Source organism: Podarcis liolepis (assembly GCF_965112155.1).
Source record: "Podarcis liolepis genome assembly, chromosome: 7".
Lineage (NCBI taxonomy): Eukaryota > Metazoa > Chordata > Lepidosauria > Squamata > Lacertidae > Podarcis > Podarcis liolepis.
In genome coordinates, this window is record NC_139561.1 from 13,290,068 (window position 1) to 13,302,376 (window position 12,309).

At 54.2% G+C, this 12,309-nt stretch overlaps 1 protein-coding gene and 1 long non-coding RNA gene across 2 annotated transcripts in view; one reads left to right on the forward strand and one right to left on the reverse strand.

Annotated features, from left to right (window-relative positions):
• The window catches only part of LOC310712107, a 40,425-nt gene extending 40,349 nt beyond the window's left edge, over positions 1–76 (reverse strand). Inside the window, exon 1 of the long non-coding RNA XR_014528765.1 lies at positions 47–76. This is a non-coding gene — a long non-coding RNA (uncharacterized lncRNA). The remainder of the gene's footprint in view (positions 1–46) is intronic.
• A 2,009-nt stretch (positions 77–2,085) lies between these two features.
• SZRD1 (SUZ RNA binding domain containing 1) lies at positions 2,086–12,016 on the forward strand. Its single transcript, XM_083514764.1, has 4 exons — positions 2,086–2,425; positions 7,303–7,352; positions 8,121–8,375; positions 9,246–12,016. Exons 1-4 carry the CDS (start codon positions 2,375–2,377, stop codon positions 9,346–9,348), a joined length of 459 nt encoding a protein of 152 aa, XP_083370890.1. The 5' UTR covers positions 2,086–2,374; the 3' UTR covers positions 9,349–12,016.
• Positions 12,017–12,309: the final 293 nt, after the last annotated feature.

The following is a 12,309-nucleotide window of genomic DNA, read 5'->3' on the forward strand; positions in this document are numbered from 1 at the left end:
ACTATTTCTGATTTTAAGGGAGTCTGTAACCTGAAGCATATGTAACCTGAAGCGTATGTAACCTGAGGTACCACTGTTGTTGTTTTTTAACATAATTTTTATTGATTTTTTCTGTATTTCATCTTAATTCCATACACATATTCACAACTTATATTTGCTCAAAATGAGCTTTGACTTCCTTCCGTCTCTTTCTGACATCCCTATGACATTTAACATATCTATCGCATTCTCATGATCACTTCTTTATCATATATTAGCCTTAAGAAATCATATTTTTGTTTATAAATCAGCACCAAAATTCCTCATTACAGAACATATCACGTTAATGCTACAAACGTTTTCATATAAGTACAATTTTCTTTCAAATAATAAATAAATTTGCTCCAGTCTTTTTGGTATTTTTCTTCGGGTCGATTCCTAATTCTCCCCGTCAGCTTCGCCAACTCCACAAATTCTACCATCTTAATTCTCCAATCTTCCAATGTAGGGAGTTCTTGCTGTTTCCACCTTTGAGCCAGGAGAATTCTCGCTCCCATTGTGGCATACATAAATAAATTTACATCTTTTTAATGAATTTCTTCATTAATTATCCCTAATAAGAATGGCCCGAGGTACCACTGTAGTCCCAAAACATCTGGAGGGCAGTTTGCCTATGCCTGCTCTAGGAGTCCCTGGTTGGCCACTGTCTGGGGAGCAGCAGACTGGACTTGATCCAGCTGCTGGAATGCTCCTTTGTTCTTGGCAATTCCATAAAAGCCTCTGGGGTTGTCCTTCCACTCTTGTGATACTAGTCCCAGCAAGGAAGCCGACTGTCGCTCAGGACAAGCCAAAGGAAAGGAAGAGCTTTTTAACCTGGGGCCCAGTTAAACCAGGGAACTCACTCCTGCAAGAGGCAATGGGGGTCACCAACCCAAATGGTTTTAAGAGAGGATTAGATAAATTCATAGCAGAAGGTGTGTCGGAGGCAGTATTGCTTCTGAATGCGAGTCCTAGAGGCCACAAACGAAGAGAGGGCTGCCGCTGCGCTCAGGTCCTTCTTGGGGGCTTCCCAGAGACCGGGTGTCTTTTTGCTCACTAGGTGGGCCTCCTTTAAATCTGATCGAGTTGCAGGGATCTCCTTATGCTCTTAGAAAGAAGAGTCCTGGGTCAGGCAGGAGATCCCTCCAACCCACTATCCTGTCGCCAAGCAAGTGCTTTCAGAGAACCCTTTTCTCTGTTGGTTGGTTCCTGTCCTGTGCCAGCTACTGGTGTTAAGAGGCAGACTGTCCCTGGATGAGGAGGCGCCATTCATCTCCCACAAAATCGTTTTTTCCGTAGCCTACAGCGGTGGATGCTCCATTGTATCTTATTACTGTGAAATTATAATTTTACTGTGTTTTGTGCTTATTGTGCTACTGTGTGTAGAGCGCTCTGTGTTTCCGCTAAACTGTACGGTTCTTTCGGGAATGGACACTCTGCCTCGGGAGAAGGGGAATACAGTACATGTTGTTGTTGTTTAGTTGTTTAGTCGTGTCCGACTCTTCGTGACCCCCTGGACCAGAGCACGCCAGCCACTCCTGTCTTCCACTGCCTCCCGCAGTTTGGTCAAACTCATGCCAGTAGCTTCGAGAACACTGTCCAACCACCTCGTCCTCTGTTGTCCCCTTCTCCTTGCGCCCTCCATCTTTCCCAACATCAGGGTCTTTTCCAGGGAGTCTTCTCTTCTCATGAGGTGGCCAAAGTATTGGAGCCTCAGCTTCAGAATCTGTCCTTCCAGTGAGCACTCAGGGCTGATTTCCTTAAGAATGGATAGGTTTGATCTTCTTGCAGTCCATGGGACTCTCAAGAGTCTCCTCCAGCACCATAATTCAAAAGCATCGATTCTTCGGCGATCAGCCTTCTTTATGGTCCAGCTCTCACTTCCGTACATCACTACTGGGAAAACCATAGCCTTAACTATACGGACCTTTGTTGGCAAGGTGATACAATACAGTACATACGGTACTATATTCCCGGGTAATAACACGTCTGTTTTTGCGCATGCGCTAAAGACCAGCGAGCCAAAAAGTTACGCATGCGCGGCGACTCCAACCTGAGATTTGTATGCGCCTGTCATGAGCTATGGCGAATGCGCATGTGCCTTATCCATCCGGGAATCTCGCATATGGGTATTCCATAGGGGAGAGCCGCGCTGCCGACGCACGCGCAGGAAAAACCCTTTGCTTCGGTAAAGGGAACGGGAACCGCCAGAAACGCGCATGCGCCGAGAGAAGCAGAGCCGCGAGTGCGCGTGCCGAAGTGAACAGCGGCGCTTTGGCAGCTGCGCCGCCGCCGCCAGTGCGGGGAGCGTCGCGCGCATGCGCGTTGGGCGGGCTGGCGGCGGAGGGGAATTACAATGGAAGATGAGGAGGTCGCCGAGAGCTGGGAGGAAGCGGCCGACAGCGGGGTGAGCCCGAGCCCGGACCGGGGGCGGCGGGGGAGGCCGCCAACAGCAGGGGGGGGCCGCGGGAAGAGCGACTGGGCCCGGCCTATCATGGCTGGCGGTGAGGCGCCTTGGGCTCCGCGGCGCCTGCTAGGCCTCTTAAAGGGGCCGCGCCCCATTTCCCCCGGACCACGTGCTCCCTGCGCGGACCCCCACCACACACCCCCTCAAGCTCTCCGAAGTGGCTGTCTAAGGGAGCTGCCGAGGAGGTGTCCCGGGGCTCCGATCTCCGCGTGTGGGGGGGGGGGCCTTCCCCCTCCCGTTCCTCTTTTGCAAGGAGGGGCGCGATGTGATTCTGGGACGCCTCTCCCTCCCTTGGGTGGCCCACCCGAAAGAGGGGTGGTTTGCACTTCAGGGTGAAAAGGCTCAGCTGCATCTCCCCGCATTCGCCTTGCCTGTTGGGGCCGAGGGAAGAGGGGACCCCGGCCTCTGAGGGGCTGCAGGTGGCCCCGCGTCGCCCCTCGAACAACAGAGGGAGACGCCTTGGGCCCGGACCAGGCTCTTTCGCTTGCTAGCCCAGCTGGTACTCCTCTCCCGGGGCTGTAAGGGGCAGCTCTGGGGATCTTCTACATGCAAAGCGGGGGCTCCCCCGTGGAGCCAAGGCCCAGCCCCTGGTGAGTGCTCTGCCTCCTTGCAGCCGGGTTTGTGGAGGAGAAGGTTGCTAGCGCTTGGCCTCCAAACCCTGGGAGCGAGCATTGCTGAGCACCCGTGGGCTTATCTCCGAGTAAACAGTGTGTAGTAGGATTGTGCTGCTAGGGCTGGTTGCGTGATGCCTCATTTGGAGGCAATTGAAGGCTTAGGACTAGTAAGTGACTTCGATAATATTTCCAGGAAGCTCTGCCCTCAGACATCACCAAGGCAGGGATCTCAATAATAGGGACATGGCATGTAGAGGGAGGGTGGTTGTATGGCCTCGATTTGAGAGGCTGTCTGCGTAGCATGTTGAAATGGACACAGCAGGAGCTTGTAGGCTCCAGATCCCTTAACCACAGAGCAGCTTGGAGTCGGTCAACTTGCTTCCTATCAGCAGAGTCTGAGCAGGCCCCTCTTCCCTGGAAGAATCCCAGGAATTTCTTAAGTGTCCCACCAGTAGACAAGCACATCTGCTCACCCAGGTTCTAGCCATTGGTCAGCTAGGTAGACTCCGATTAAATACATTTTATCTTTCCTTGGTTCCCACTGATGCTGCATGCAGTGCCTTTGGACCATTCATTTGCCTAAGAGGTAGTGATCTGTTTTGGTTTTGCCTCTGGCAGCCCCGAGTACCTTGTCAGAGGCTACAGCAGGGCGGGTAGGCAAAGGTCTATCAAGTTTTGCCCTCCGCCTTCCAGGCAGAGAGCTTTATAACAACAACAACAACAACAACAACAACGTTGTTATTTATATGCTGCCTATTGGACTGGGTTGCCCCAGCCACTCTGGTCGGTTTCCAGCAAAATACAAAAACACAAGAAAACATCAAACATTAAGAACTTCCCTTCAGATGTCTGCTAAAAGTCATATACCGGTAGTTGTTTATATGTTTGACATCGGGTGGGAGGGCATTTCACAAGGCGGTTGCCACTACCAAGAAGGCCCCCTGCCTGGTTCCCTGTAACTTCACTTCTTGCAGTGAGGCAACTGCCAGAAGGGAAGGGCCTCAGAGCTGGATCTCAGTGTGCAGGCTGAATGATGGGGGTATATACAGGGCTAGGGCCATTTAGGGCTGTAAAGTTCAGCACCAACAGTTTGAATTGTGCTTGGAAACATACTGGGAGCCAATGTAGATCCTTTAGGACTGGTGTTATATGGTCCCGGCTGCTGCTGCTGGTCACTAGTCTAGATGCCGCATTCTGGATTAGTTGTAGTTTTTGAGTCATCTTCAAAGGTAGTGCACTGCACTGATACAAACAGGAGATAATCAGAGCATGTACTCTGACAAGATAGCGCGCAGGCAGGTAGAGTCTCAGCTAGCATACCAGATGGGACTTGTAGCCATCCTGGACAGAATTAACCTGCACCTCCAGGTGAGAGTCCAAAATGACCCCAAGCCTACACACCTGGTCCTTTAAGGGCACAGTTAGTCCATTCAGAATCAGGGAGCCCCCACAGCTGCCTGCCTCCTGTCCCCTAGAAACAGTACAGGATTCAACCTCAATCCTTTAACTGCCTTGAGATGCTCACACAGGACATTCATCTCCTTTACTGGTTCCGATTCAAATGAGACGAGGAGCTGGGTATCATCTACATACTGGTGAACACCCTGCCCAAACCACATAGATGTCCCAGCAGCTTCATATAGATGCTAAAAAGCATGGGGGAGAAGATGGAGCCCTGAGGCATCCCGCAAGTGAGTGCCCAAGGGTCCGAACACTCATCCCCCCACCACTGGAGCTGTTCTGTGACTACCTGCTCAATCACCTTGCCCAGGAATGGAAGATTTGGAATGGGGTGATAATTGGCCATAATGGCCGAGTCCAAAGAATTTTTTTATAAGAAGTGGTTTCATAACCATTAAGGGCGTCCAGGAAGACTCATTCATAGAGGGAAGCATTCACCACTCCATGGAGCTCATTGCCCATCCCTGCTTGGCTTGCTTTCATGAGCCAAGATGGGCAAGAGTCAAGGAGACAAGTGGTTGACTTCACTCATCCAAGCAGCCTGCCCACATCTTCCAATTGACCTCCAGATTTGGGTGTGGCCTTGGTGGCTGGCAATATGTGTGTGTGAGGGTGCCAGGGCATCTCATTGTTCAGTCTTGCAGCCTGCGTTCTGGGTGGCAGAGACCTAAAGGCCTGTGGGCTGCCCTTTGCCTTGGGGTGCTGTCTGGTCTCCCTCAGGAGTCGATTTCCTCCATCTCTGCCTCTCCACCCTCCAGGCATTTCCCTTGTTTTTATAGGATCCAGCACCTTGCAGCAGCTGATGGGGCTGTGGGCCAGGCTTGCTGAGAGATGGCACTGTGCTGTTTTGCATATTTAAATTGCGAGCGGGAAGCCGTTGAGGAAACATGGGCGGTTTCTGTCTGTCGAATTTGGCGAGAAGGGGTGAAACCTTCACTATAGTTTTCAGGGTGGTAGATTTGGAGAGCTCCCACAGAATGCACCCCTTGCTCTGCCATCTGGCTAGCATCCTGGCAACCCCCCTTGGCTCAGAAGGAAGAACTGTTGCTATGTGCGGTTCAGCTCCTGCGGGCCAGACAAACAGCCACTTTCTTCCAGGGCCCCCGAGAGCTGGCCCTGCAGCACCCACACTTCCTCAGCCTTTCTGAAGAGGTGGAGGGAAGAGAAGAGCTTTTGGCAAGTGAGGAACTGAGGAGTGGGAGTTGTGGGCTATCCCCTACCCACCCACATACTGCCTGGTAGTTGTTTGGAAGAGGCTTAAAAGCAAGCTTGTGAGAAGCTTCTGAGAAAGCCAGGACAGAGAGGGGCCTTTTTGACTCCTCGATTAATGACAGCCACTGAATCAGGGGCTGTTCTGGGCAGTGGGGTGATAGTTTTGTGCTCCTTTTTTGGGCTGCCTGGAGGCACTTGTTTGGCCAGCTGGGGTGGGATAGCTGGACCAGGAAGTTACCCCCCCCCCATTGCTCCCGTGTTCTGACTGAGCAGCGCTGTTGTTCAAATGTGGGCTTTGTGGCTTCTTTTTGGGGAGAGAGGCCAGGGGCCATCTGCACCCGTCCCTCAGTGTCTGTTCACACTCTGGCTGCCTCTTTCGCAATGGAGAGGCTCTAATTTAATAGCTCTGTTTAACAGAACTTGTCTCCTAGTCCAAAGTCTGGTGGATGAGTTAATTTTTGAACCATAAAGGGTTAGCACATGGCACAGTGAGGGGTTTCCCCTCCTCCAAGCAATCCAGGACAGGTGTGGGGTGGTGATGAAATTGATCCTCGTAGGAGGAGGGGGTATCTTTTTAAGGGGTACCAGTTGGGTTTTTGCAAGGGGCCTTGTGGGTCTCCTGTTCTGCTTGTTTGGGGGAGTCTCCCCTCCCCCTGATAATTTTTTTTAACTGGAGGTGCTCACTCTCTGCTTTGGGCCCAAGACAGCTAGCACCCACCCCACCCACCGGTTTCCTTGTGGGTCTGCCTGGGAGGTACAGGCACCCAGGTGATGCATTTGCCGTGTGCCACACTTGCACCCAGGGGTGTTTGCTGCACCCATAAAAATAGACTTATCTGTCAGCTGCTTCATTTGGCCAGGCTGAAAGTCGGACACTAATTTTAACCCACTTTCTGCACAGCTCGGTGGCCAAGCACCCGCCAAGAGCGGTTGGCAGGAATAGTTACAGGCAGATCTGATGTCAGGACAGAGCCTGGCAAAGGGGAGGCTCTGCCCTTCCTCCACAATTCTCATGTACCTTTTTTCGTCCCATCCCGTCCCCCGTCCCCCCGTATAGGGAACATCTGTGGCCCTCCAGATAATCATTGGGTGCCCACTCCTATCCTCCTCCCTGACATAAGAGCATAAGAAGAGCACTGTAGGTAGATCAGGCCAATTGCCCATTTAGTCCAGCATCTTGTTTTTACATTGGCGAAGCAGGTGCCCATTAGGAAAATCCCTCAACCAGGATTCGAGCACCAGAGCATTCTCTTCTCCATGAATTTGCCTGATCTTCTTCCAAACCCATCCAAGTTAGTGACTATCTCTCCTTCCTGTGGAAGTGACTGCCAGACTTTCATTATGCAAAGAGGCTGGACCCAGTTGATCTTTGCGATGCTGCAGGAGCATCTTCAAGTTCCCCTGGGAGCAGCAGGGCAGCCACAGAGGGTTCATCCTGGCTCGGGGAGGCCAATGGGGATCCCCCTTCACCTGTGACTCTGAAATGCACTATGTGAGATTTGAACCATGCCCCGTTTTGTTGCCTTGCAGGAAATAGACAGGCGGCTAGAAAAAAAGCTGAAGATCACCCAGAAGGAAAGGTGAGGACGCTTCATCCTCTGGCTGTCTCTGGGCTTGGCTATTGCTAGGACCTTGTGGGGGTCAGTGGAGAGTTGGGGTTGTGTTTCACTTCCTTCAAAAGGAGGGTTGTCTAAGGAATAAGAGCTGCCTGAAGCATCTTCTTGCAGGGCGGTAGTGCCTTCAGTTCCCACTGATTCCGGAGAGGCCACTTCTGGCCACTAGGTGGCTTTGGAGGGAAAGTGCTGAGTGTATCTGTGAATGCTGAACAAGGGAAACATAGAATCATTGGGTTGGAAGGCACCACAGAGGTCATCTAGTCCAACCCACTGCAATGCAGTAACCCACATTTTGCCCGTTGTGGGGCTGGAGCCCACAACACTGAGACGAAGAGCCTCATGCTCTACTGACCGAGCTCTCCCAGATGAATGCTGCTTGGTTCTGCTCTCCCAGCCAGTCTCACTTGGGCTCTGCTGATCCAGCTGCCAGGAGACGAGGGCTGGAGCCCAGGGCTGCTGCCTAAGCTCCTTGACTGTTTCTTGCAGGAGTGTTGGTGCTTGCGGGAAGGGGAATTGAACTTTCTGCAGTGGGAGTGGAAGAGGAGCACACAGTGGGGAGGCCTGGTGGGTTTTATTGCGTGCTGACAGTTCCTTCGCTGTAAACATCGTCTGAGGTGTGTTTTCTGTAACTTGTGCTTTGCATGTGTCTGTTTTCGGCCAGGTGAGGGTCCTCAGCCCCTCTGCAAAGAGCGGGACCCCTTATTTCCCCCTCCGCTCTCTTCCTCTCAACAGCAGGAAATCCAAGTCCCCGCCTAAAGTGCCCATTGTGATCCAGGACGACAGCCTTCCCTCGGGGCCGCCTCCGCAGATCCGGATCTTAAAGAGGCCTACAAGCAACGGGGTGCTCAGCAACCCCAACTCTGCCAGCCGGCCAGCCCTCCCGGTGAAGACGCTGGCACAGAGGGAGGCCGAATACGCCGAAGCCCGGAAGCGGATCCTGGGCAGCGCCAGCCCGGAGGAGGAGCAGGACAAGCCCATCCTCGACAGGTGCAGGGCTGCAGCGGCAACGGCGGGGCCCTGATCTCCTACCGCAAGAGGCCCAGACAAGCTGGAGTTCCCCCTCTGGGGCAAGGCCCCGGTGGGACTGGGGCTCAGGAGGAGGTGGGGGCACATTGGCTGGCCTTGAGCTGAGTTCTTCTGCCCCAGCAAGCAGGCATGTGTCATGTGCTAGCCGGGAACGGGGACCCACCAGGGGCTCAGCTGTTGTCCTGTTCCAGCTGCTTGTGTTGTGTGAGAGAATAAGCTCTTGGGGTGCCCCCTCTGCCCCCCCCCCAAGTGCAGCAGGCAGTGGCGGAGGAAGGGGGTGCGCCCCACACTAGGTGTCATCACTGATTGGGAGGGTGGCATAATGAGTTTTCTTTAAAAAGGGGGTGGGTTCACAAAACTTTTTAGGAGTGACGTGGTGGCTTAGGCACCTGCAGGTTCCACGCAGCCTGAAATGTCAGTGTGGGACTTGCGTCTGCCTACTGCTTCTCCCTCAGGTGCCCTGCAGCTGAGGGGGAGGTGGTGGAGAGGCTCGCCCTGCCCCCAGCTGCAGGACACGCCCCCACACCAGGCACCCGAGCAGCTAGCAGCAGGCTTAGTTTGACAGTCCCAAGCCAGCCCTACCGGGGACAGATGAGGAGCCTGGCTTGTGCCTGCTCTCCTTTCTAGCCAGAAGGTGGGAGGTTGTGTCCCCTGAACCCAGCCCCCTCAGAAAGGGAGCTGTCCTGAGCCCGTGGCCCCCAGGGGAATCGCCTATTTCATGTTGCCTGCAGGCCCTTTGCTCGGCCATGCTGGGCGTCCCCTCTGTGTGAGTCTCTGGAGCCCTGCGTTGCCGTCCTCTTAAGGCTGCCTCCCTGCTCTTTCTCTTGACAGGCCCACAAGAATCTCCCAGCCGGAGGAGGCCCGGCAGCCCAGCAATGTGATCCGGCAGCCGCTGGGCCCTGACGGCTCGCAAGGCTTCAAGCAGCGCAGATAGGAATGGCCGTCCGGCCGACTTGGCGGCACTCGAGCGGGCACCTCCCCCACCCTGGGCTGCGTGGTGGCGGCAGTGGACACACGAACCTGAGCAGGGGGAAACTACCCGGGTGACTTGCACTGTGATCTCCTCCTCCTCCCCCCCCTTTTGCTCTGCCTCCTGTGCCCTTCTGCCCCTGGCACTGTGACCCCCGCCTGCCGCTTCCCCCACTGGGATTGGCATACTGAGGGGGCGGGGGCACGGCAGGGCAGGGCAGGCTCCTCCGGGTTGCTGGGCTTGCCCACACAGCCACGCCTGCCAAAGCCAGCACCAGCAATAATAGTAATAATAAACGTTTGCGTCTCCGGGCGGGATGGCAGAAGGGCCGGGCGGCATTCTGCTTCTGGGAATGTGCATGTCTGTCCAGGTTGCTTGAGGAGCGAGGAGCTAGGCTCGGCGGGAGGCGTGCACAGAACTGCATTGGTTTGCTTTCTGGGAACCGGAGGGGAAGAAGACGCCAGTGACGAAGGGGCGGGTGTGTTCGCTGTTTGGCTTGTTTATCTCAGAAGCGGGGGTTGGCATAGTTCGAAGAGAAGCGAAATGGATTTTGAGGCGCTTCAGATAGTGGGGAGAGGTTTTCGCGTGCCCGGCTTCCCCTATCCGCTGCTGCTGCTGCTGCGAAGCAGATGGAAAGGGCTCTCAGCTGTCTGCGTGGTGGGCTTTGGCGAGGCCTCTGGCTTGGGGTGACTCGTCTTGGCCTGCACCCCTGGCCTGGAGGGTGGAGGGGCCATGGCCAGTGCCTCCCTCAACTGCTTGTGCTGCTTCCAGGCAGAGGGTGGGCAGGTGCTTTTTGCCATTGGGGCGATGAGCTTCCCCGGCCTTAGACTAGTTTAGTTTCCCTGCTGCTGTCCTCTGCTGAGGCCATGAGAAGGGATAGGGGGAAGCCCCGTGGCCCAGCGATGCTTGTGCTGGCCAGAGTCGGAAGCCGTGGCAGGCGAGCTGTGAGCCGTGGGCCAGGATCGTGGCCTTGTTGCTCCAGGTGTGCTTCCGGTCCTGTCCCGGGTCAGTTTGCCACCAGGGGGCAAAGGAGCTGGGCACAAGCAGTAGCTGCCATGCGGGGCAGGGAATGGATTGCCTTCCCTTGCAAAGTGGGAGGGCGTCAGGCTCAGCTGCTGCATGTCTTGCTGGGTGCAGAAATGTGTTTTCAGACGCCGCCGAGTAAGACTCAGGATGGCAAGCAGCTTCTTCTGTGTTGCTTTTCTAACTCAGACAGAATCAGTTGGTTTTTCCTCAAGCAACAAGAAGCCCCTGGTTGGGCCCAATCCCTGGCGTGTAGCCAGCAGCTCCATGCATGCTGGCCCAGGTCTGCTGCGTTGTAGGTGCTCAGTTGGGCCTCCCCCGTCCTCTCTAGTAGCCATATTGGGGAGGGGCTCCCCCAGCACCCCCCTCTCTGAGTGACTGTGGGCCTGCTTGCTTCACTGTGTTTCCAGAGTCTGCCTTTCTCTCTCTCTCTCTCTCTCTCTCTCTCTCTCTCTCTTTTGGTTTTACTGTCTGGTTTTGGAGGATGTCCTGGGTGGGATAGTGGGGTAGGCGGGAGCTGCTTTGACTGGTTTTGGGCTAAGTGCCCAGCGCACCGCAGCGATGCCTCCTCTTGCGCTGGAACGGAAGCGGAACTTTTGCCTACTTTGGGAGGGGGTGGGAGTTGTGGGGAAAGGTGTCTGTTTGTACATCAACCCGAGACATGTACAAAAATATTGCAGAATAAATAACTGGTCAAAAGAGTAATAATAACAATAAAACTACCTGTGTATAAAAAGTGAAAGACACGATGGACCGTTGCTGTGTTGAATTTGCTCCCTTCCTCCATTTGGTTCCTCCAGTGGCATCCTTCAGCCTCATGGGCTGCTCTGCGCCGCTTTGCCCGAGCACTGGCAGCAAGATAGCCTCCTCCTCAGGAGCGCTGGGCCTTGGGAGAGCTAGACATTTCTGCAGGACCCTGACCCTTGGATGGCTTTTGTAACATGGCCCTGACGCTTTCTTTCCGGGTGTAGCGAGGGAGGTGGGAGAGAGATAGTTATCCCTCCTGCCCAAGAGTAGGGAGAAATATGTGAGCAATAACTGCCTGGCATCACCATGACTTTCCTTAACTCTGCTTTGGGATTGGTTGCCTTGCGGGAAGTTCCGTCTTTGGCTGCTGCTGCTGCTGCTCCACCCAACTGCTCTTCTCTGGCTGCCTCCTTTCTTCCACTTAGGATTAAGTCTCCCCCATCTCCCCCGGAGCTGTACTTACCTACTTGCAAGTTGCTCCTAGGAGGAGGGCCCAAGCCCCACCAAGAAGAAAGGCGGTTACTGCTGTGCCACCAGCTGCACCATGGTCAAAAGGGGGGGTGCTTCCATCCTGCAGGCAGGGAGGTGGCACCCTTTTCGCTGTCTGCCATTGGGGGGCTTCTCTGGCACGGACAATGGGGCTACGGTCTTGTCCAGGAATCAGTGTTGGAATAAGTTGAAGGCCCTCTTCGGGGGGGGGGGAGTGTGTGTTTGTGTGTGTGTTAGAAAGGGGGGCAGTTCTTAGGGTGTGTGCATGTGTTCCCACATGGCAAGCAAAGAGGCTTCACCAGCCCACAGCCATCCTACATATGCAGACAAAACATTTTATAAATGTATTTTAAATAAATGTGTTAACTTTTAAGTATGCGGCCTCATTTATTCTTCTTATTTCCTCTTGGTGCGCTTGCATGCATTTCCCAGGCATAGAAGGATCAAATTGTGGAGTTGGAAGGGACCCCAAGGCTCACCTAAACCCACACCTTGCAATGCAAGAATCTCCAATGCATTGGAGGTTTTCAATCAGGGAGTGGGTGGTCATTTGCCAAGGATGCTTTAGTTAAGCATCCTTGGCAAATGACCACCCAGTCCAGTCCCTGATTGAAAACCTCCAGTGAAGCAGACTCCCACCACCTTCCAAGGGAAGTCATTCCACTG